Below are 26,299 nucleotides of genomic sequence, written 5' to 3'. Positions count from 1 at the left end.
AATTGATCTTTAGTGGCAGTTATTGTTGTTGTTTTTATCTTTGCCATCAGTTTGTTCAATGTTGCTTCAGTGATCTTCTCTTCTAAATCAGACTGGCAAAACAGATGACATATAGGCCCAGGATATGGCCCAGGTCCAAATGACCGGAGGAAAATGTAGTCTGAACTGTGGCATACCCCATGGTTGAGAGAGCAGAACTTTTGGCAGAGCACAGCACTGGGCCTACCTCTGCTCCTGTTCCTCCTCTAAAGGCAACAGGAATTTTATCACTGGCTTTAGTGGCAGCCTAATTAGGTCACTGAAGTCTTTTGAATATCCCCTGTGACATCTGATGACTGTTCCCTGTGGTGTCAGGGGAACGGGACGAATCTTCTATCAGTGAAAAAAATGGTCCCACGTGGAACTATTTTTTGTTATTTAGTCCAAATTAATATTGCAGCACTTCTTTTGTCACTGTGTGGCTGAAGGGAAGTGTAGCCTTTCACATGAAGTATAGTGTGAGTTTGTTATAAATACAGAAAAATGGCACAGTAGGTTACTGCAAGAGCCTACCTCTAGACATCTGAGTTCACACCCTTGCACAGACCTTATGTAAAAATGAGTTGTAGTCCCAGAGGACTCTTTAGCACACCTCATTCACAGTACTTCTGCATGTTTTGGCAGGTTTCCATCTCTGGTCAGAAGAGGCTTAGGACTGGAATAGCAGTAGAGCTCTTCCAGGTGAGAAATGAAGAGCGTTGATAGAGAATTGCAAGAGAGTTGTTCAGACTGTGTCTGTGGAGGATCGATAGAAATACCATCAATCACACGTGACATTTGATGCTTGTTTGGAAACTTTCACCATGCAGTTTGTTCCAGGCAAAGTTATAGTTCTGCACCTTTGTGCCTCCCCTGTATGTTAAGGAAGGTGAGATCCTGCAAGTTCTGGGACTACTTAACACTTACTCTCTGAGTAATTTAAGAGCTAATTTTGAAATCAGAGCCTATTTTGAGCAATGCCTTAGTTTTACAAAAGTCATTCCATAGAATTCATCAGGTGAGAGTAGTAGTTAGCCTGATTAACTGTTGGATTTGTTGATTGTCAAATGTTCAGGGCAATGAGCAGATCCTTCTCAAGATGGCAGAGTGTCTTACAAAGCATATATATAATAGCATACAGCTAACGAGTCATACTAGCAGGACCTGTAAAATGAATTGTATATGAATATATAATGGAGTGGAGGGAAGGAGGAGAAATCCTGCTCTTGAAGGCCTTTAGTCCAGACTGAGATGCAGGGACATCTAATAGATGCATCCCAACTCATGAACATGCCTATGAGTATCTGGCGAAGATTAGGTCAGTGACCTGTACAGTTCAGTCTCCTGCTACTTCTATCAAAGGCCATTGCCTGGTGATTTAGAGGACACTTTAAACTAAGTTGCAAACTGTGCAACAACATTCACTGGGGAGAAGAGAGGGAAGGATTTTTTTTTCATAACACCTGTGGACAATTAGGTGACACAATGTGGTGGGAGGTTAGATTATTCGTATCATCCCCTTAGAACCATAACTGCAGAACAAATCCTGTTAAGGTCACACCATCATCCAGATAATAAAAAAAAATCCAGTTACAGTGTTTACCTTAATAATCTTATGCTATCATGAGTACTGCATATTGAAGGAAAGTGCTTAGTATTATCATTCCTAGAGTTACTTTCCCTGCTTGGAAATTCAAAATGAAATTTTTATTTAACCACGTGCCATGGGATGTTAGAACCAGAAAAGCCTACTTCATCTCTGTTGCTTATATACCTTTTCATTACTCTAGTTCCTAGTATTTCAACGGCAAAGTTTCTAATGTATTTGGAGGGTAGCTGAACCTCAACACTTAAGGGGGTGAAATCCCACTTGGGGGGATTATGTTACTAGCCATATTGATGCTGAAGTTGTTCTAAGTGTTTGGCCATACATAGGCTTTCTACCTTCTCTTCCTGAAGGGCATCAGCTGGGCTTATGAGCAATTGGCTGTGTGCAAGCCCTGGAGGAGATATCACACTCTTGAGGCAATGGCACTCTCCACCCAGCCGTACTCTTTCTCTCCTGAGGAAAAGATGGTGGATGAGGAGGAGGAGGCTTGTAGGTGAAGTCCAGCCTGTAGACCCCTGCTGTACTCTATTGCTCTTCTGAGAGTTTCCTCTGCTTAGCAGGACCCCCTTTTTTGTGATATTCTGCCCACGATCTCCCTTTCTTATATTTGTTCATAACTTCTAGTGAAACTTTTTCTTCCAGCCTAAAAAGATTCTGTTAGTCTTCAAGAATTGGACTGACTCAAGCAAGTTGAGGTCCTAAGATCACCCAGCCTGTCTGATATATAGTTTGTGGATAAAGTCAGTTGCCTGGGGTTTCATCTTCTATATTTTGGTATGTCTGTGTACAAATATTGGCAAATGAGCACCATACTTATATTTTTAAAACATTTTGAATATCTACACATAATTTTTCTTGAGAACAGTTCTGTATACTGCTCTTCTATATTTTTATTCTTGTGTAGGACCTATTTGCAGAGGTTCATGATACAGTTTTCTACATGCTTTTCTAGCTTTTCCTTTACAGACTCGCTGGAGAGTGTAGGTTCAAGATAGTAACTATGCCATATGTGCCCACTCCTGTTCAAAGTTTTCTGCACAGAAATGTGTTGGCTTTTAGGTTGGATTTTGGGAATAGGTTTTTTCTTGTTTTTTCTTTCTTTTTCTTTTTAACTCATGTTGCTTCATCTTAAGATGATGAATTATTTTTCTTAATGGGGAAATGTGTTGAATATATGTATACTTTGCTCTGAGTCTGCATCTCTAGAGAGAGTAATGAAGTGTAGATTAGCTCTACAAAATACATGTTACATGACTTCAAAAAGATAACATAATTATGAGGTTTGAAGTACTTTATATATATATCAATTCGCTCAGTCTTATTTTCCTCAATTTTATGAAGTCTAATGTAAAGAGTTTAAAAATAATTATTTTTTTCTATTGAGATTTGCTTAACTCTTTTGGTACTTTGGTATAATGCATATCTAGTTCTACTAAAGCAATAGCTTCATGGTCATAAGTAATTTTTCATATTAGTAGCTTTATTTCAGAGTAAACGCTCCCTGACTTGTCATTCTAGTCCCCAATATTCATCTAATCTGATTATTTAAAAACTGATAAAATTGATTTAAAGTTGAACTGATGATTGAGCTAGAGATAGCTGAAAATTTTCACTCAATTTTTTTTCTGCAGAAAACGAAATTGAGTTTACAGTATTCCATAGGAATGAAGTATTTTCACTTTCATTTCAGAATGAATTTTGTTTATGAAAGTACCATTTCTATAATGTATTATAATGTATTTTTAAAGTCATTGAGAAGAAAGTACTTTGTTTTATCAGAACAGACATTTTTAATTCACCCAAAATAATTTCAGCATTTTGCAGAAAATTTCAGTTTTGGGAACTTTTATTTCTACTCAGAACAAAATCATATTTTGAAATATTGAAGATTTTGTCCTGGCGAAATAGAAATTCTAAGTATTTGGTCTTTTTAAAAATGCAATTGAAAATTGTCAAGTTAAAAAGTATTTGTGATTTGTTATAACCAAAAGACCTTCAACTGCATATGTTGTAATAAGATACAAATTTTCAATTTAGGACTGTGTAAGGGAGGGCACTTCTCCTACCAATAGAAAGAGAAGGCATTTTGCAAAATTTGCTGACAGATAAAAGTTTGGAATTTTTACTTCAGGGAAATAAATGCTGCATTGCAAAGGTGTATGCAGAATAGACTTTGAGCTCCGTCCCTGCTTTCTGTTATCTGGGGCTACATTTTTAATGCTATTTGTAGCTATTTGTAAGAGTGTCCCTTGCCGGAACTGGGTGGCTTGGTCCAGTCACAGCTCTACTGCCTGTTGGGTCAGTATGGTCCAGAGTGCACTCTTCCCGTACTGTGCCTAAATTTTCCTGCCTGATGAGCTGAAGTTTGTTCCAGTCTAAAGAGGTAATGAAAGGTAATTGAAATATGTCCGGATAAGAACTTTGGGCTCCGTGTTTTTTTGAGACTTGTATTAATGTAAAAGTTTAGATGTAATTTGCTAAGTATTAGATATATCTCCTATGTTAGGGCTATGGAAAATTATGGCATACTGAAGCATAGCAGATAAACTGCATTTTTCTAATGGAAATCACTGGAGAGACAAGGTAGCTGGTGCATAAAGCAGATTCTACCTGTCATATTCAGGCATCCAATGTACCTTGCTAATAGTAGAAACTGTTCTGTCAGGTGAGCTAGTAGGAGGGATTTTGAGTTACTTTTTTCTGGAAGTCATTATAGATAAATGACGTCTTATTCCTCATGGCTTAGTCTAGCTGGTCGCTTACACTATTTCAGAATACATTTTAGAGGATGTTGCAGTTTGTGGATATTCATGAAGTAGGAGACCTAGTAAATTAGACTTACTGTGCATGTCAGTGAGCTATACAGAAAAGATTTGAACCATAGACCAGAATAGTTCAGAAAAGAGTTATTACAATCTGTCAAGTCAATAATTCACATTTTAGAAAAGCCCTCAGTACAAATTTACAGTTCGGATTCATTTTACAACCTATCAATCAGGCCATTAATCAGGGCTTTATAAAGTCCCCTAATGCAGTTTTATATAATCTGTATTTTTATGATTTGACATGATAGACTGTAGCAGCTTAATTAAAATAGTATTAAGAGGTTTACTGAGTCCCATGCTATCCAAGGACATCCAGAGTTAGTCACTCCATTCAACATGTACCCTGTTCTGTTCTGTTATTGCACAGTGAATGGGATGTGTCCTGAAGCACCTTGACAGAGACCACATTTCTTGCAGCATCTAGGCAAATTGGTAGGAATTAATGACAGAGTGAATTTCTTTTACTTTGGTGAATATGTAATATTCACCTTATTGTAACTTGTATTGAATATTAGCTAATAAGCGTTCACGTGCAGTCAGGTAAGACGTGCAGCATTTAACAGAAATACACTAAGAGCAGTGTCGAAGCTGCGTGTGAACTATGACAGATTACCATTTATTAGGCTTCATAAGTAATCTGAATAACCCATGAATAATATGGATTAACCCAAAATCTGAGATCTAAATATACTAAAAGTGGAGATACACACTATCCAAAACCAGGTCTACATCCTAATTTTACTTTGTATAGTAAAGATACTGTGTAAGAATGAAAGGTACTTATTTCCCACATGATCRTGGTTGGCTATTAAAAAAAAGTAAGCACAGTTTGCCTCACAGATGAATGTTGCTGTGATGACATTTCTTAAAATAAGAAGGACTAACATACAGCTATAGTACTGGACAACAAGTAATAAAGGCAGCTTTAAAAGTGTAATTAAAAACCTACATTGTTAATTTTTCAGTGTAATAATTGTCTTTAATGTCTGTGACTACATCTGGGGCTTTCCAGCTGTAGTCCATTCTGTTTAAATGTGGTACTGTCAATTCCAGGAACTATTTGGAAGGATTTTATGTGCTGAAAGAAGTGAGGAAAAACCAAGTTGATCCAAGTTTTGGCTTTGGCTCTGCCAGTGAAAATCTGAATATTGTTGTGGTTGGCATGACTCTCATTTGGATCCTGTCCTAACCCTGGCCACACTCTCTTCTCTGTGCTTCTCACATTTCATACTGATGTATATGATCAGTCTGTACTCAAGCAGCCCCCACTTACTTCCAGACATACCTTCTTCAGGTTTTGTGGGTACAAAACCATCCTTCACGAGACTGGCAGGCTGTAGAGCTGTCTCCTTGTCCTACCACACAGTGCTTATTTAGGATCACATTTAGATTTGAAGTTTGAAGATTTCACCATGTTTCATTCTGTGCCTCACATTAAAAATGCCTGGATAAGTGTTATTTGTTGTTCTCTCTTTTGTCTTTCTGATATATATTACCTTGATTACTTGTTCCATCCGGGCTCTAATCTACTGTGGGAAGATGCTTCTTAAAAAAAAAAACAACAACATTTTCCCCCCCCTCATTAATTTCTCTACTTTCTGTTGAGTGACAAAAAGTTACCAGGCATCAAAAATCACTCTTTCCCTGATACTAAGCTGCAGTAGTGACAAGCATGGAAGATGAAATATATTAAAAGGAAAGATCCTTTTATTGCTCAAGAGAAGGCAAGTTGCTTCAATCACTTGTGAAATCTGTGCACTGACTGCTACTTTCATAGCTGTTCTCTGGCATGCTGTGCCACATGTGAAAAATAGTAGTGTTACCATAGAAATTATCATAGTAGGTGAAAAAGAACCCTTTAGGTTGATTTAGAAGCAAATTCATTGGTGCAATGGTTAGGATATCTTCAGTAGTGTCAGTGGAGTTGCAGTGTCACTGCAGTAAGTTATGCACCAAATGCTTATCCACTGCCAGATCGCTGTTTTGAGCTGCATCAGAAAAAGAAATCAAATTGTCAGGGTAGTTCAGGCTAGCTAAATGTGAAGGCTACCTGAGCAACCCCTAAGCAACCAAGAGCATAATCTTTAGAATATAGGCTTGCATGGCTGATGCAGATCCCATCCTGGTGATAGCTGCGATAGAAGGAACCTTGCTTGGATATGGAGAGTCCAGAATGAGTTTACAGGCTTAACAATTTAGATAAATAACATGTCTAGAAAGCTGATCACACTGGATTTAGGATTTGACAAGGCAGGATCACTTTGGCACCTACAATGAAGTTTTCTGTACTGTGTAGGACAGAAGCAATCTTCATTAAACCTCTGTTTTCATCATCTTACTCACATCTGTCAATTTTGATTATGGCCCTTAACTATGACTACTTTTTTTCTTTATTTACTGCTGGATGCAAAATGTCAACAAAGGACCTGGAGTTGCCATGTGCTTCTCTGTCAGATCATGTATTAAGAAAAATAAAAGCACAATCAGATGTACTTAATCCTTCTATACGTGATTCATCTAGATATCAGAAGAGGTAAAGTGCTTGCCATTCACTTGGTTTGTAATGTTTTTCCAACTGACTTGTTAATCTGAGGTTTTAAATTCCAAATATAAATGCATTTTGCAAACTGATTTGTATTACACATCTCAGCCTGTCTAGAGTTACAAAGAGAATTGTTTTAAAGGTGCACCTGGAAACCAAGATAAAATAACCCTGTATAACTAGCAGCTTAGGGACAAAGTACTATTATAGCAAAGTTTTGCTTTAAAAAAGCTCTGGTAGTGACCATTGCATTTGTACTCAGTAAGTCCTTGTTTTGTGTTTTGGTCATGGAAAAGCTAATTATACTCAATACAAAAAACATATTTGCAGGACTCAGCAAAGTTAGGTTTTATAGTCCTTGTGGACAGCAGCTGCAGGCTATCAGTCTGGACCCTTGATAAATGGTTCTGACATTTCCTACAGACACCCCTCATGAAAAAAGGCTTTTTATTTATTTTCAAATGTTGAATTCTGCATTATTGATCAGGTGCCATTCATTAAAGGCTGCTACTTGCTAGAAAGTATTACACAGTCCCTAAGCTACACATAACATAATGAATTATTCCATTGAAGAACAGCTATGTTAAAAGAATGTTAAGGTTGCATGGTTAGGCACTCAAAAGTCAGGAAATGGCAGCTAAGGTTGAAGACGATGGGAATTTTGCCTGAATTAGGATTGCAGCATTACTGCTAAGGGCATATACAAGGAACGCTAACAAAGACTGGATATTCATTCTAGGGCAAGTGGTTAGCTACCCATTCTGTTCACAGACCCTGGCATTATTTATTACGGCATTTAACAAGGCAGCAAGCAATGGATGAAATCATTAGTGGTAAGAGTTACTAGGCAGATGGGTACTCTGTTGGCTGTTTCTCATTGCTACAAGGGTTGCATTCATCAAAGAGGAGGGTCAGTAGCAATGTTACTCTGTAAACCACAACTGAGAGTTAAAGAATCCAGGCTCCCTGTGACGTTAGGCAAGTTCCATTTGTCAAAGTACTGTTTCTGTTTAGTTCTCCCCTGGGGTCTCTGTTTAGTTTTCTTTATGTCTTTTTGGTTTACCTGCCTTTCTGATTTGGTATCATTTTGCTTCTGTTATCTAGCTAGTTATGTTCAATACAAAAATCACGTTTGCAGGACTCAGCAAAGCTGGATTTTCTAATTCTTTGCAGCTGTTTCTGCCAGTAGGCTAGCCAGGTGCCATATCAGCTCTGTCCATGCCACAAGGAAAGCTTTACAGTCCTGAAGTTTTGGTTCTGTGATCGCACACACACACAGGATCGGTACTAAGCATACCTTATCATCCTCCTTGCTTCTTTACACGGGAGCACAGGATGCAATGACGATGAGCTGTACCATAGCCAGCTCAGATGCATGCCCAGGAACCAATACTACAGAGCACACCACAGAGATCACTTGCATCAGCAGTGCAGAGCTAGCTAATATGTCCTAAGTAAGAGCTTCTTTGTACTGCCAGAAGCCATGCTTGTTGAGCCTCAGCTGTTATGAACAAATTTGTCCGGGCATATGAGTCCCTTGGATTAACATGCCATCAGGGATAAGAATCAGGTTGTAGTGCCTTCTAGTGGCTACTGAAAATTTCAGCTGAATGCTTCTTATAGGTCAGAAACAATATGGACTAGTGAAGAGAGGAATAAAGGACAAAATAGAAAAGCTCTTTAAGCTACTTGATTATTTAGAAATTTACTGAGCATCTGCATCACGAATGCTTTGCACCATCTCAAAAAGGGCAAAATAGAACAGAGAGGACAGAGAAGAGCAGTAGGGACAGCAAAGGACGTGGAAGACATAAGGAAGAGCTTAGGCTTGGCTTAGAACAGGGACAGTTGAGGGGAGACATAATAGAGTGCTGTAGGACTGGGAGTGACCTGCAAAAGTAAAGTAAGTAGGTATCATCACTTCTGATTGAAAATACTAGGCATCATCAAATAAAATAAACTGGTAGCAGCCTCGAAACAAATTAAAGTAAGAGGTACTTTATGAAATATGCAAGTAAGGCATGGAAATCCTTGCTAGAAAATGTGGGTGCTAAAAGCTTGCATAGGTTCAAAAAGCAACTGGACTGACTGAGTGAGTGTTCAGGAAAGCAAAATTCATTAAGGAATATTAAATACAAAGATGATGACTGGCTCAGTAAGTCTGTGAGTTGCAAACTGCTGGCAGCTGGGAGAATATTCTTGGGTAATATCATTCCAGGCTTGCTCTGTTTGTTACCTTCTTCCCCTGACATCTGTCATTAGCCACTGTTCTTACTGTTCTTTTCCCCAAACTAAATGCCCCAAATGTGGGTGGGACTAGAGAAGAACTGGGGAAGAGGGAAAATAAATGATTATTGGGGACAAAAAAAAAAAAAGAGGGGAAAGAAGGTTAAAGGGTAAAAAGTGTAGAACAAAGGGAGCTACTAAGAATAGTACTCTGATGGTTACCCATTTCTCCTTGGATGTCTCCAAGGGGGTGGTGGACACTGCCTAGGAATGCTGTGCTCAGGAGTGTTGTAAGAGGAGGGACTAGAAATGGGTCTGACAGTCATTAGAATCCCTCCCTCAAACTTCCTCCTCCTTGTTCATCCGTAGCTATTTTTGCTATGGTCAGAAGGAGACTGGTGAAAAAATCCCACAGCTAAGTAGAGCTTCAGCTGGGGAGGATAGAAATAAAAAAAGCTGGGAGAGGAAGAGTAGCCAGAACCTCAGCAGGAGGTTCTGGGGGAGCTGGAAGAGGCAGCCTGATGCACTTTATGTACACAGAGAGACCTTTCAGGGGCACTACCCCCCACCCCCCAAAGGATTGACAACCCACAGACGGCACTGAGAATGTGCCCAAGCCCAATAATGTCCCTGGTGGACTGCAGATTTAGTTCAGAGAACAAGCTGACCCATCAGGCCATGTGGCTCTCTTTGATACTGTGAGTTCCCCCTTTTGTTTCTAGGTGGGACACAGGGTCAAGGAAGTGGACCAAGTGGCCTGTAAGCCATGCAGACATTGGCACAGCCAAGCTAGGAGGCTCATCAGGTGGGGGTCAGCACAGCCGCTGCAGCGGTTGCGAGGGGAGAAATGGTTGGCGAGGCTCATAGAGCAGACTGATGGGCTGCTACAGAGTTAAGTGAACCTTTAGATTCATCTGGTAAGGTCTTACCTTCTGCTCATTTGTCCCTGGCACAGTAAATAATCCCATTTGTTTCAGAGGCATGCAGAATCAAGCCCACCATAAAAATCTGTTCCACAGATTTCAGTTAAAGCTCAACAAATGTATTTTTAATTATAGACAATATATAGCATTACAAATGGATCTCATTAATTCTAAGTGGCTGGCTGCTTGGTCTCTGTAGCTATTGTTCCTCCCTGTACCACTGCCAAAGATAGAAGCATGCAGGTAGTATTAAATGTGATATAACATGTAAAAAAGGTATAATTTAATACCATATTTATATCCTCAGAAACATTATAGCCTACAGTTATGGGACTACAGATAGTAGTCTGTTTAGGTAATACAAGCATTTCCTGGGATCTTGGCTGATTCATTTATAGTTATGCTTTATTTCTGCAGTTGGAAAATGAGCATAATTGTAAATATATGTCACAGTCCCGTCAGAAGCCCTTGTAAAGCAGTCTAGAATCCTCAGGTAGAAGGTACTATAACAATATAAATCATATCATTGCTTGGATCCAGAACATGGTTTAATCATTTCCTCCTTTACCCATTTCTTTTTTTTTGGTGGTTGTTAACTAAGGTCAGATTCTGATCTCGTATACTGTCAGGCAAATAAGGAATTATTCTTTGGAATTTGATGACATTACACGAGGAGGAAACTAACATAAATGTGCTCAGGACATAGTGTGGGCATGAATGAGGCCAGGACCCCTTTGCTTGCTCAGGAAAAGGACATTACCCTCCATTTTAGACCAGAACCTAAGCCTAACTTCAGAAACTTCTGTTTCTTTCCTTTGAAAGCGATGTATTAAATTTCTTGCTAAAGCATCTATCTCTAATTCTTGAAATCTCTGCTGATTGTTTCATGCCACAAATGGCACTGAAGGAGAGTTATACTCACCTTCTAGAGACTGGATTTCTTCTCTGTATACCCAAACACATATTAGGTCTCTCACCTAAAATGGTATTTCTATCTCCTTCCATTTGTATGGACTCTCTGTAGCAATGTTGGCCCCTTGCTTTCATAATTAATAGATGATCTAGAGATTTGGGATTATCTCCCCATGAATTCCCAAATCTTTTTCCTACTCAGTACCAAGAACTGTCCTTTTTATTTACTGACTATCATTACCAGCTGCCACTCCAAGGCTCTGCACATCTTTTTCCACACTTATCTGCATTAAACTGCAATTTGTCACCTCTTCCAGCTTGGCTTAAATAATGTAAATTCTTCTTATCTGATTGCATTGCTGCTCGTTATTTATGGTGCTATGCCATGCAATGTCATGTGCAGACTGGGGAATCTTCTTTTGTATGCAGTCATGGAGATCATCTTTATAAATAATGAAAAAGCTTACAGTTGTGATTATACATCTTCTGTGCAATACCTGTGTATCCTTTGTCTCTCTAACACTGAAAAGACATCTCAAAGGCATGCGTAAAAGAAACTTTGTCTTTTATCCTCATTCTTTTCATTGAAATTTTTGTTTCCTTAGACAAAAATCAGTCTTGTTCATCTGGGAGTTCCTACTCTCTTCAGATTGTATAATGCGAAGCCCTAGACACCACCTTTTCTCTAGTTAGAGACAGGGTAACCTGCCTGCTTAAGCTTACCAAGCCACATCCTGTGCACCTTTCTCATAGCTTCACAAAAAGGGAAACTGCAGCTCCTAGAAATTATATAGTAAATGTAATTATCAATGAGGGTGTTCGAGGTGTTGCTACTGTTAATAAGATGTTTTCCGTCAACACCAAGTCCCTGTGCCAGCACAGTCAGTACAGTTCTGTTTTGCTGGAAGAGCAGGTTTATAAGAGGGAACGTTGAATGCAGCAGAGCAAAGTTCCCTTAAGTCTTTCTGCACTGCAGCAGATATAAGCGTGGTCTATGAGAAAGAGCCAAGTGACTCCCCACTGCCTGGTGCCCTCGCTCCTGGTGGACTGATGGGAACTCACTGTAGCCTGCAGGAGTGATGGCAGCCTTGTAGTGGATCTCAAGAGCAGAGACGTTCCCTTTGGGGGGCTGACCTTGTTGGTGTCATGGACGTGTGTGCTGCTGGGTTTTGCTGATCTGTCTGCAGATGCGGAGATTTGCAGCCTGGCTGCAATGTGAACAGAGACAGCAGTTGACACATCAAATGCTTGAGAGGCCAGTACTGCACCATCTTGTATTTAACTTAAATCAAGGGAAATATGGCCACACTGTGCCATATTCTGTGGCTGTGATTGTAAAGTAAATTATACAGGAGCACAAAACATTCCTGGGCCCTGGGATTCAATTATCCATACTCTTACATTGTTAACATGGTCCCTGATATGGTGTTGGGCCACTGGACTGCTCTCACAAACAGTTTCCAGGCGTGATTCAAAAATTATCATGGCAAAAGACTGTCCTAGTAGACCATTTGGATGTGGCCACACAATATCAGAGGATGAGAGTTACATGGTGTGGATGCTGGCCATTTTGTGCCAGGGAACAGTCTTGGCCATGTTTAATTTATTAGTATACATGTAGCCTCTGTATCTAAAGACGCTTTTGAAAAGGCTGTATTCTGTGGAGATAAAGGAGCATGAAGTTTCCCGTACAATACCAGACAGAGGAAGAAGAGAAGCTGTGCTGGGAGAAGCTCTGCCCTAATGGGTCACTGAAGTGAAGCAAAATATGTGTTTGATTTTCAAAGGTGCAACACACAGATTGCCCCAACCATGCATGTCTGAAGTGCAGACGTCCCTTCAAGAGCTCAGAAAGAACCAAAAAGAAAATGAGGAACACAAAATCCATTTGTGGCATGCTGGGAAACTTAGGGAAAGATTGTTTCCATGGCAGGAGGATCCTCATGTCTTTTTTTTTTTAAGAACAGACCAAAGTTGCACTGTTCTTTATTAATCTTAACAAATGCTGAAGTGGCAATGTGACAGCTGAGTGACTGGGCTGATGGGATGTACATGGTGGAGTCAGACAGTGTAAGTACTTAGCACTGTCTTTTGCCTGTGACAAAACTCAAAGCTATTGCTGACGCAAACAAGACAGAGTTCACTGAGCCATGCCCTGTGACCTGAGCGTATTTCATACCACATTTTACTGAGCTTATTAAATTACATCATCTAATTAAATAAGGACACACTCTTGATAAGGGTAAGTTCTTAGAATAATATTGTTGGTGTTTGGTTACAGTACACTTATACTAATTCCTATTATTGCTAGAAGTGCAAATTAGTTTTACTGCTGTACAGGGTTGGGGTGATGAGCTAGTAAAGGAAATGTTTCCGTACTCATTTTGCCATTACACAGAAAGAAAGAGGGACAGCTGTAAAAAAGAGGAGACCTGTGAGCTTTAACAGAATGATATTTTTTAAAAATTGTTTCCACTGCTTTTTCAAAACAGTGTTTCACTGCTTGTAGAAACAGTAAAAGCCATTTCCACACAATGCGAGTGATGAGACCTGATTCTTTTCTTATTTGTGCTAATGTGAAGCACTGAAACCTACAAGAATTGTGAAAAATGGATAAAGAGGAGAATGAGGCCCAACATACTTTCCTGACCAATTTACTCCCAGCAATGTTTCCCTAGGATTTTTTGCTGAATGTGACCAGGAGACTTCCACTAAAACATATTCTATATTTGTCTCATTTTGGCTCAGTCTGTTTATCCTGACCCTCCAGATTTCATTTCAGCATTATCAGTTAAATCTCTCATATCTGGAAGACAGATCCTTTAAAATGCTTAACAGAGGGTTTTCATATTCTCTGGGCACTGTAGAAAAGCTTCTAGCTTTACATCCATCATGCAAAAGCATGTATGCGCATACGCATTGGGAGACCGTAGAGTGTTTTGCACTGTAGTGTTTTGTGGCTGACTACAACAAAAATGTATGTCTGCCACCATTATTTACAACTGTAACAGTGAGAAATTACAAAACCCACTCTTCATTAACCTCCAGTAAGGCTGTTCCTGCAGCCATTTGGGTACATTGATGGAGTGCTAATACAGCTCAATAGCCCTGGCCAGCCTGTCTCTTGTGTGAATGCAGCACAGTCCCTGCCTCCCACCACTACACAGCACTTGTGCGACAGAAGGTGCTGAAATGATTGATGAGCAAAGCAGCTCATAAAGGCAAGCACAGTGCCCAAAGCAACAGCTGTCGAGCCCCATCCCTGCAATAATTAGATAAACGAGCCCCAAATGAAATCTTACAGGCAAGAGGAGAAGGAAGTGATAATATCACCGCTGTCAATCTCTGATTGCTTGTGTCGCCTCATTCCAGCCTCTGCTTGTGGTTATTAGCATTTGACGCAGCCTACCTCTCCCATCTTCCGTACTTCCTTCACTCCCAGGCCTCCAGACAGACCCCTGCAGGCACAGGAGTCACGGGAGCGTCAGTGGCTGGGACCGGACTGTGGTTTCTTTTTTCTTCTGATGGCACCAGTTGTGCTTCCCAAGCCTGCTGAACCTTTGTCCTTCTCTGCGGAGTAAGAACCTAACAAAAGGGCCATGGCAGGTCACAAATTGAGCTTACCAGGGAGAAGTCCTGCAATTAGCCAATTCTTTCTTCAAGAAATAGTTGATGTAATTATAGGGATGCAGAAGATAAAGAAGCAGAAAGCAAGGAAACATGGTTCAGGCATCTGGAATTGCAGTAGAGACAATTAAAAGATCTGTGTATATTTTTACCATACAGAAGCACAGTGATACTACAGCAATTTCTCTGTATGTTCCCTTGATGCTACTTAATGGTACCTATGAATGAACAGTGAGTTTTTAGTGCCAGTAATTACCATACAGAGAGAATTTTGTGAAATATATATCTATAAACACATAAATTTTTCACAAAAAAAATTAAAAGAAACCCTGTTGTTAAAAGCTAAACAGTATACTTCTGATTCCACTTTCATTTGCACCGTTGCTTATCAGGAGTAATATTCTGCAAGTCAGTGACTGTAAACTCATTCAAAAACAGAATAAATCCTGACAGGTAGGAACCAAAGTCCAGAGAAGTAAATGAAAGGGGTGCTGTTAGACTGAATAGTCCTCAGATCAAATTCTATGAGCTCAAAGGAGAAAACACATTAAAAAAATGCTTCCAGCATGAGCAGAATTGAAAGGTGAAGTTACGTCCTAGAAGAGGCACAATAATGACGCAGAATGAGCGACCTTTTCCTTTATTCACTCTCTCCACTCTTAAAATAGGATAATTCTTGCTGAGTTCAGCCAGATTTGCATGAGTGTAAAATTAGATCAAAATTATGCCCAGTTTGTTTGTTTTACCAGCAGCACATGTCTCAAGAGTGTGCTTTTATGTTTTCCTGTAGAAACAGTCAGAGGTGCATCTAAGGCTGCATCTAAAGCTGATCACTGGGATTCAGATAAGAATTTCTGGCAGACTGAGTGGTCCCATAATCACAAATGGTATCTCTTAAAGCCTTCAATTACAAGAGATTAGTGGAGAATTGTAGCACTGAACTAAAGGAGTAATGACACATAGGAACTGAAGCATAAGACCTGTTTTCTTCTTTATAAGGAGAAGTTCAATTTATAGTTTATTTAAATATAAATCGCAAGCATAAAGTATTAGAGTTCTTCGACTTCACTGTTCAGTTAGTTTCAAATTAACTGCACTGTATTTCTGATTTCCCCGGAGCAGCACTCCGATCTTCAATCTGTCTGTTCCTGAAATTGAACTGAAGTCTTCTAAGTCCATTAAATTCCTGTGCTATCCCCATAGCTGGGTGAATTACCACTCTGCCATCTTCACGCTGCCTCCCCCATGGGGTGGTTTGCAGGGGCCAACACTGATTCTGAACCTCCCCTTGCTACCCCCATTCATAAATTGCATGAAAAGCTGTGAAATGGGAGAATAGGAGGCCATGTTTTCCCATCGTTTCTAATGCTATAGCTTAACTGATTTACTCTTTTCATAACCACTATTGGGAAATGCTTTGCATGAAATCCTTGGTTTTAGGTTACAGGCATAATAATGTTTAATTATGAATTGCCTATCTGATGGCAACTGGCAGTCCTTTAAAGCCTGTTAACAATACCACTACATGTATCAGTACATTCATATGCAGTGAAGTAAGCTCTGACTCAAACAGTTTTAGAGATGGGGAGTGTGAAACAAAGAGAGGGATTGTATCACTTTAGTTTACAAAGGTACTGCAAATGAAGCACATCCACGAGGAAGGGTCGTAGGTCCTGAATCTCCATCTGATTCCTTCACCTCAAGCCTGCCTGTCTTCTCAGACTATACCTCTGGCTCAGATGTCTTGTAATCTGTTTTAGGCTTCTTACTATGCTTACTGCAAAAAGAATAAAGTTTTTAAAGTGTGTGGTATTCTCCGCTACCTTTAGGCAGCTTACAGCGTAGACATCTGCATCTCAGCTAAGCATCTAGACTCCTGCAGTAGTATTGAGAGAGGAAGAAGCACTTGTAGAAAGACAATTCATCTTATCCAAAAGGCAGGTATATAAACCAGGTTGTGTGAATTACGTGCTAAAAGGTCTAGTTCTCTCCATTGCCTACAAAAAGAGTCAGACAATGGGCTCTGATGGAGACATCTACTGCCAGCTGGTCTGAACTGAGGTGAGAGGAATCACCTGTGATACAGCTGGGCCAAAGTGCACAGACATCTTCATGCCAGCTGCAAACAAACTAGCCTCAGCCAGAAGTGGTCCACCTATCAGGGTAGCCACATACAATCAATATAACATTCTTCTGCCATAACAAATAGGAAACATTAAATCTCAAAAAATAAATCCCCAATACACGGGAAATACAAATGTTTGTGGTAATGGAATTTTTCTTGAAAAATGTCTGTGTTTGCTAGAGTTGAGGAGCCAAATGGTCATAAAGTTTATGCTGTTAGACATCTCCTGGGACTCTGCGTTAACTCTTTGTTATAGTGGTTCATTCAGTTTATTTGATGCTAGCAAATCTTTAGGATTTCAGTTAAATTGGTCTTTTACTCCAGGGAAAGAGAAACCTGATGCCAGAGCTTCTATCACTATAGCTGTTGGAAGTTAGAAGGATTTGCTGTATTACTTCAGCAATAAGAAGAGACAGGTATTATTCTGATTTTGTGTATACAGGTTTAAATCAGGAACAAAGGCAGTGATGTTGTGCTGGTACAAAACAGCTGTAGTTGAAGATAAAATTAAATGTCCGTATAATTTGAGGCCAGAAAGGACTGTTAGACTGCCTATATATGATGGGTTGTTAAATTTCACCCACATTCCCTTATACGGAGTCCAAAGACACTTAGCCCTGGGGTATTCAGTTAACTCTCCTTTGCTCACACAGTTATCAAGGGTCTGCAGGGCACGGATTCATAGCAGGCAAAACCACACAAAAACATCTAGGAAAAATACATTTCTAAAGCAGAGCAAGTATTTTATTTAAAGTATTTGAAGTGTTGCATTTGTTTTGGTTTTCAGCAGATCAACCTAATGTTCTGGATATTGGCATCTGTTAAAAATGTGGGACATGGTAGAAAAAGCAAAATGGATCCAAAGTTGAAAACAGGAAAACAGTTCAAGACTTACTTTGCTTTTTGTTTTCTTGCTTCTCTAGGACTCAGTGTTGTGCTCCCTTCTTTCCCTGCTAACTTGGCTAGTGCCTCCCTTCTGCACTGCCAGGAGACCTAGAGTTGCAATAAACTGCCAAACTGGGCCAAGCTCTCACGGACCTACTGGGGGGTGTTGCTGCCTTTGTCTGCAGCAGAAGTGGCCTCTCCTTAAGGCTGAGCTTAGAAGAATGCTTCTGGTAAAATGTTGGAAGTGGCTTTTTCAGTTAGGGATCAGGGATTAGGTTTCATAAACAGCTGAGTTGAACAGTTGAGAACCTCCCCCTCCCAGCAGTGTTTTTCTGCTTTCCCTCAACTAATGGCATAAAACAGACATAACTGAAATCATGTGCACAGATTCTTGACCATTTCACCATTTAATGACAACATTATTTCCTTGGGTTAAAATATTTGGAGTCAAATTACCACTTTGACTCACAAGCATATAGAGAAGAGATCACAAAAATATTGAATAATCTCATTTAAATTCTGGTCTCATTCCATCGACTTCAAAGGAGTTGTGTCAAAAATAAATTTGCCCAGGCCTGACCTCTCGAAGTGGCTGATTCATTTTCATATTGGATGAACTTAGGCCAGCATGAAATGAGACCTGCTTACAAAGAGCACCAGTCTCGATGAGGCTGACAGGAACTGCAGCCTTGTCTGAGTTTTAGGGCTACAACTTCCTACCAGCGTGAATCTGCCAATCCAACAGCAGCTGTGCTCTCACCCTGTGGTGAGGTGACCCTTCCTGGTCACCTGCATGCCACACTTGTGTGGGTTTGATACAAGTGACATATGGTTAAGGAGAATTTTACTGTAAGATCTGTCTGGTTGCTGTCGTGAAAGTCAATCTGCTCCAGGACAAAGTAAGTACAGCTGTGGCTAGAAGATGAGAGTTGACRGAGGAGTGACGTTTGCCCTGTAAAGTTCAGGAACTCGTGTCTCCACAGGTAGTAAATTTATGGTAAGAACCAAAGCCAGACTGATTATCTTCAATTTTACTTGTATCTAAATTGCTTACTAACTGGGCTAAGGATGCGGTATAACCTCATTAAATCCCTGAAGATGTATCTTAGTCTTAGAAATAACACCTTATTATGTAGCCATTTAATGAGTTGTGAGCTAACGTGTTTTAACAAATCTTTTATCGCTTATTACATTCCACTCCCTAGATGAGCATTTCAAAAGCTGACCATTAAAACAGGGCTCTTTTCACAACTCTTTGATGATGACACTTAGAACTGAGCACTTCATCTCTTTGCATTTGGATTAGAATCGGAAAGGTGTGAATTACAGATCTGGCTTTTATGTGCTTGCTTTATTGATCAGGCTGCTTCGTAGAAATCACAGCAGTTCTGGTAGCTTAGCAGTCTAGATTACCTTTCAGCTTTCTTAATTGGTGCAGTTAATTTTCAATTTATATTGAGAGTGAGACAAGGTGATGTAATACCTCATCATTGTACTTGAGTAACATGGGCACTAAAACACAGCAATGTATTTCGTAATTATAAATACACAAGTTGCTTGTTGAAGTAGACAGAGAAGAGTTCTGGCTCTATTCACTGTGCATTTTGGGCCAAAATCTGTTTATAATCATTTCTGTGTCTTCACTGACTTCCACTGAGGCACTAGCTATAGTAAAGCAAGTTAAGATTTGTCTCGGTGTAATTGGAAAGTTCATTCAACGTGCCAGACTAATACATCCAACATACTAATCAAATGCAGTCATATTTCTGTTTGTTTGCTGACAGGTCAAAGTCATGGTGCGCATTTCTTCCACCTTTGCCAGAGACACATCGGAGTCCAGCTCTTTCTTAAAGGTTGATCCCCGTAAGAAGCAAATCACGCTCTATGACCCGTTGACCTGTGGAGGTCAGAATGCCTTCCAGAAAAGGGGCAACCAGGTTCCACCCAAGATGTTTGCTTTTGATGCAGTTTTCCCCCAAGATGCATCACAGGTAGGCAAAGTATGATCAAAATAGTTATCTAAACAATAAGGTACACCAGAGCCAAATTCATTCCTTCTGCAACAGCAGTACTTTCAGTGGAGTTAGACCAGGGTTGAATTTGGTTTACCAATATCATCAGTAATGAAACCAATTTATTAAATCATATCTGAATAATATAATTTTCTGCTTTCTTTAATATTTACTGTAAATAATTGCTCTTAGATGTGTATAGGCAATAAATTGTGCTAATGATATAAATGGTGTCTAGTAGGTGAATCTTAGATATCAATGGGTCTCTGTATCTTTTAAATTTGTTATTTGGTGTTTATGACGATCTGATCACAACTGCAGTCCTTCAGTGCAATCCTCCATTCATTAAGAAGTCAAGGATTATTTATAGAGGGTTTTCTTGTATAGTTCATGATGGGGGGAGGGGGATTTTATCCACATGTGCCTATTCACATGTATATATTCTGATCTCTTATTTTTATGAAACTCCTTCAGTGGTTTGATGAACTGTGTTGCCCAAATATGATGAAGAGGACAATACAAGACTAAAGTAACATTGCAAAATATAATTACAAAACAGTTCTGTGAGTCTGGTTCTGTATTCATAAGCTAAACAGAGCTGGGACACAGGGTTAGCCTAAGCATTGGCATGTAGTCAAATCATTAGCTCAATTCCTGACCCAGTTTTGGCCCAGGCAGCAGCACTCTGCCAGACTAATGTCTGGACACGGCTCAGGAGTAGGTTGGACCAGGGACCATCACCCACAGGCTGTTTTGCTGGGCTGCCCTGTTTTGGGGAGGTAAGAGAGTTCAGATTATAAACAAGAGCCGTGCCATACCAGTTGGCACAGTCACTGTTTGAACAGTCCTTTTTCTACCCTTTTTTTTTTCTGTTATAGTGGTAGCTTAAAAGTACCCATGAACTCAGAGAAGTTACGTGATTTATTATCAAATGCAAACTGCTTCACATAAAAGCCTAAACTCTGCTAATTCTGATTCAGTTCCACCCAGTACTGATAGGCTGTTACTGCAGAACCACTCTATACAGTTCAGCATGCCTGAATCTTAAATCTAAGAATGCTCAGCGTGAATTTGTATGACATACCTCTTAAAATCACAGAATCACAGAATGGTTGAGGTTGGAAGGGACCTCAGGAGATCATCTAGTCCAACCCCCCTGCTCAAGCAGGGTCACCTAGAGCACATTGCACAGGATTACGTCCAGGCGGGTTTTGAATATCTCCAGAGAAGGAGACTCCACAACCTCTCTGGGCAACCTCTTCCAGAGCTCTGTCACCCTCACWGTGAARAAGTWTTTCYTCATGTTCAGATGGAACTTCCTGTGTTTCAGTTTGTGCCCATTGCCTCGTGTCCTGTCGCTGGGCACCACTGAAAAGAGTCTGGCTCCATCCTCTTGACACCCTCCCTTCAGATATTTGTATACATTGATAAGATCCCCTCTCAGTTTTCTCTTCTCCAGGCTAAACAGGCCCAGCTCTCTCAGCCTTTCCTCATAAGAGAGATGCTCCAATCCCCTAACCATCTTAGTAGCCCTTCGCTGGACTTGCTCCAGTAGTGCCACATCCCTCTTGTMCTGGGGAGCCCAGAACTGGACGCAGTACTCCAGATGTGGCCTCAGCAGGGCTGAGTAGAGGGGGAGGATCACCTCCCTCGACCTGCTGGCAACACTCTTCCTGATGCACCCCAGGATACCATTGGCCTTCTTGGCCACAAGGGCACATTGCTGCCTCATGCTTAACTTGGTGTCCACCAGCACTCCCAGTTCCTCCTCTGCAGAGCTGCTTTTCAGCAGGTCAACCCCCAGCCTGTACAGGTGCATGGGGTTATTCCTCCCTAGGTGCAGGACCCTGCACTTGCCTTTGTTGAACTTCATGCATGAACTTCAATACTGCTACAGTCTTCAGGATGGAGCCTGCTACTGCTAAAAGCTAAGAAGATTCATAACAATTTAGAGAAAAATTAAGAAATGTCATTTAAGTAATACCTAAGGGGCTGTTTTTTCACCTTACGTTCCTTACTCACCTGCTGGTGGAAATGAATTCAGTCCATAATTCAGGAAATAATAGAGCTTGTTAAAAATTCTCAATATTTGATTCTTTTTAGCCAAAACAAATTTTTTTTTGTAAAATTCCCTTAATGGGCAGTTGTAATAAATTAGCCACATCCTCTTACAGTATGTGTATTTTGTCTAACCCCACAAAAGATTTTGATGCTTTAGCAAATGAAACTTACTTGACACAGAGCAGAAGTCCTGCTTTATGTATTTTTACAAGTAATGTCATTACTATCAACAGTATAGGTYACATGAATGAGACAAGCAGGCTTAGGCTTTTTGATACTTCATCAATTCTGTTTGGAGCACTGATGACATTATGACCATTCATGCTGAAAATACTCTGCTGATTTTCCTTATTATTGTTAACAGTAATTTTTTTTTTTTAATTTCTTGTGACAGGCTGAAATATGTGCTGGGACTGTGGCTGAGGTGATCCAGTCAGTGGTCAATGGGGCAGATGGCTGTGTGTTCTGCTTTGGCCATGCCAAACTTGGTTGGTATTGTTAAATTTCTCTATTTGAGGAGCAAAATTGCTAATGCTTTAGATTAAGGAAGACAAAGCTTCATGAGTCCGTGCATAGTAATTGCATTTGAAAGGGGTATGCTGTGTGCATGACCTTGTACCGCACCTTCACCTCTCATTTGGACATCTGTTCACTTTGTTTTGCATACTGCTTAAATCTTGGACAGCAGTTCTTTGCAACAGAGACTGTTTTTGAGTTGTTGCTTTGGTCAGTCCCCTGCTTACTAAAGCAGTTTTTAGTATTTTCTTCAACTTAATGAATGATCCCATACTGGTCTGCAGTTTTACAGATGTGCCTCATATTTATCAAGCTGTATAAAGGCTGTGAGTATCCACTCAAATATATGATGTTTGTGATGCCACTATTCAAGTGTTGTGACTGGGCACTCAAGTCATATGATGTATGTTCTGTTTCCTGTTTAGACAGTTCACTCATTACTAACCCTTTAGTATTCTTATCTCCAACAAGTACTATTCTAATGATTAACTGAATGGTACCAATGGATCAAAATTTACTCTTTGCAAATGCTCACATCAACAGCATTTCAGATGCTCATAGAAAGAAAATATAAAGGAGAGTCATCCTCATCATCACATTCTTTTGAAATAACTGCATTTCCAGAGTAACCTTATATTCTGTTCATCCTTATCTGGAAGTATTTTGAGACTACTGGCTCTTTAATGAAGAGGGCTGCACTGCAAGTACATGTGAAATGATCCCTGTCCTTTTCTATCTCAAAGAAACACAGATGTACACACACAACTTTAAAGGATACTTCTATTTTTCACATGATAAAGGAGGACAGACAGTATCAGGCCATGGTTAGCCCAAACTGCAGGCAACAAAAGCTAGAGAATACTGAGTGCTGCAGTGCTGCTAGCTCTGGTACAACGAATGGGGCAGGGCCACCTGTTCAGCTAATCACAAGGCTCTTCTGGACCACTCTCTAGTAACACATGTATGAACACTTAGATGTTTAACCCCTCACAACCTGCCTAACACTAAATGGCAAATGAGATGGCAGACAAAGCCACCAGATAACGGCATCTCACAAGTGCTACACACGAGAGGTGGCCTGGATAGGGGTTTGCTGCAGTGCGTTAGCTGAATCTCTGCAGTTGCTTCATTAACCCCACCAACATAATTTCCCTGTCTCTAGACACACCCAGACATTGCACAGATACCTGCRTAAAAATATTTTCTTTGCTGACCTTTTTCCACTTAGATTCAATATATGAACTGAAACAAGGTAAGAAAAGCTAGAAGTACTTGCCTAAAATTATGTATACCTTTATCACTTGGTTTATAAATATGGGAGATTTGGAAAACTTGTCTAAGTACATTATATGTAGTGACACCTAAAGCAGCATAAAATAGTGCTCTGTGTCTGTTCTTAATCAGCAGACTTTTGCAGCAGAGACAAGCCAGAACTATGACTGTGGAGTCAAATAATAGCAAACTATGGGAAGGTTTTGACACCGATAAAATATTTCATGTTGCAACCCACGTCTGCACCAAATAACTACCTGAACCTTTTTTTTTTTTTCTGGGTAAAATTACATCTCTATGATCTTGGGGCCAGATTTATGTCAGTCCCAAATTCAGTGTAATATAGTGCTTCCAAGTAAAATGGTATCCAAAGTATACCGCACCCACAGTATTTAAAGCAGGGATTTTTAGAGGCCTGGGCATTCCTGCTGTGTTCAACTCATTCCACTGTTCCTCCTACATGAGAGGTTGCAGTGTAGGGACCTGCGGTACTCTGCCTGGGGAACTGAGGATGTCAGAGGACTTTCCACCTTGTGCAGTGACAGCATGAGAAAATGCATGTTTCAAATGCAGCTCAAGATGTCATCTGTGCGTTTTAAATGCTGTCAGTTGTCCTTGTATTATTTGTTTGCCTGCCTGCCTGTCTTTCTTCCCTTTCTGACTGTTGTTCTTATTGTAGCAAAGGAGTTGTTCTCCTGAGGCTGTGTAGGATAATCTCACTAGGCAGAAGGCTACGAAGGTCCTGGGAGTGATGTTGTTATCTTTTCTCCCCTCCCCATTCCTGACAGGGAAGTCATACACCATGATCGGAAAGGATGATTCCATGCAGAACCTCGGCATAATCCCTTGTGCCATCTCCTGGCTATTCAAGTTGATTAATGAGCGCAAAGAGAAAACAGGAGCCCGCTTCTCGGTCCGAATTTCTGCAGTGGAAGTGTGGGGGAAAGAAGAAAACCTTAGAGACCTGTTGTCAGAAGTGGCTACAGGCAGCCTGCAAGATGGTCAGTCCCCAGGTGTCTACCTTTGTGAGGACCCCATTTGCGGCATGCAGGTGAATCTGAGGTTTACATTTTACACATTGAAACAAGCAATGTGATATTTTTTTGAGCTACTGAGATGGTTCAAAATCAAGAACTACCCAGAGCATAAAGTTTATAGACTTGAAAGTGTTTACTTTAAAACATACAAGAACTTTATGACCTGCAGCTGCAGGGCCATCTGCTCTCCTGGCCTAAATATTTGTACCTCTGGTATAACTGATGTTGCGCAGGGGCCTGTATTTGCAATAAAACGTGAAAACATTCAGTACAAACAAAAATTCACCTCCTTCCAAAAAAAAAAAGAAAGTGTGATCTCTCTTTTGTAAAACAACAAGCTGAAATATTTACAATACTGCACAAATAGCTGGAGGCCATTTATATGGCTGTTTATCTCTTTATAAACTACATTATTTATAGCACTTACATTAGTAATGTTGTAGGAAGCATTAATCGCTACTTATTAATTGCTGCCAAGAAGTAAATTCCTGAGCTGGGCAAGCCAAGAATAACTCCAACTCTCCTCAGGTTTGGAGGTTTAGCAAGAATGACTAACTGGCTCATGTATTTTCTGGGTAACCATTAGAAAGTCTCAGCAGCCCTAGATTTTTTTTTTCTCTGGGTGTGGGGAGAAGAAAGGCCTGTTCTTTCCTTTTGCAGTCTGTGATGGAGTGAATCTGGTTTTTGTATGAGTAGATGAAGAGAGGGCAAACTAGCATGATGGAGCATGGATACATTCCTTCAGCCTTAAAGGCAATGGCTACTTTTATCCAGAAATTGTAGAGCTCCACCTACCCAAGAGTGGGGAAAAGGAGGGAGGAGGGAACAGACCTACAGGATGATGTACCCTATTTCCAGCTACGAGGATCTAGAAATCATGTTTTGCTTCCCCCAAAATCATGAATCATGAGATTTTAAAAAGTAATAAACTTTGTGTTTTATCTCTTTGTATTATAAGCCTTTTAGACATACTTAGATGGCAGTCTCAATCTTTTGTGTTCTACCCAGGAACTATAAAATTGCTTTTAGGTTTTAAATTACAATTAGGATTGTCATTCTCACTTGACCCGTGGTGTTAGTGCTTTATGAAATACTTACAGTATCATTAGCGATCTCACCTCCTGGTATCCAGTCATGAGTGCAGTCCAGTGAGCATAAGATAGGCTCAAGTCTTCAGAGTTTCTGCTGGGAAGATATATGGGCCAGTTATGATCTGGATTAGTATAGGTATCAATGTTACATAACTGTAACAACTATCTCCTCTTTAGAGCTTAATTCTTCACTGAAATATTTAAGCACAATAGCAATAATAATAAATAGTCCATTGTTGTTGCCTGTTCTCACATACATACAGAGAGAACAACCATATACAAGTGAACCGTTTTAGATCAGTGCAGAAAAAAATAGCTTCCATGAGAGATCTCTGTCTCTCTGCAATGTCACAGACTGAATAAAAGTGGGAGCAAAAAGGCCTTTTTATTTGTGTGCCTTTAGAAATGTAAAGGTACAAGATATAGTGACATTCTGGAGTCATGCGTCCTGCAAGTGAATTCTCAAAATCCTGAGAAGAAAAGTTCTGTGAAAGGCAGGATATTATATTGTAGCCATACAGATATGCAAAATCAGCAATGTGTACAGCAAATGAATAATCACCATATGCCATTCAGTCTGTCATTGGGCCTTTCCAAGTATGCATATTTTCTCATTGC

General features: G+C 40.1%; 1 protein-coding gene across 1 annotated transcript in view; it reads left to right on the top strand.

Moving 5' to 3' along the window:
* KIF26B (kinesin family member 26B) overlaps positions 1-26,299 on the top strand; it is a 211,736-nt gene that overhangs the window by 121,700 nt on the left and 63,737 nt on the right. The window contains exons 5-7 of the mRNA XM_026082291.1: positions 19,477-19,683; positions 22,160-22,253; positions 24,342-24,604. Of these exons, the coding sequence (XP_025938076.1) occupies positions 19,477-19,683; positions 22,160-22,253; positions 24,342-24,604 (564 nt within the window). The remainder of the gene's footprint in view (positions 1-19,476; positions 19,684-22,159; positions 22,254-24,341; positions 24,605-26,299) is intronic.

Source organism: Apteryx rowi, unplaced genomic scaffold (assembly GCF_003343035.1).
Source record: "Apteryx rowi isolate R43461 unplaced genomic scaffold, aptRow1 scaffold_117, whole genome shotgun sequence".
In the NCBI taxonomy this organism is placed as follows: domain Eukaryota; kingdom Metazoa; phylum Chordata; class Aves; order Apterygiformes; family Apterygidae; genus Apteryx; species Apteryx rowi.
Note: the sequence above shows the minus strand (reverse complement) of the source record. Positions and strands in the feature narration are given on the sequence as shown.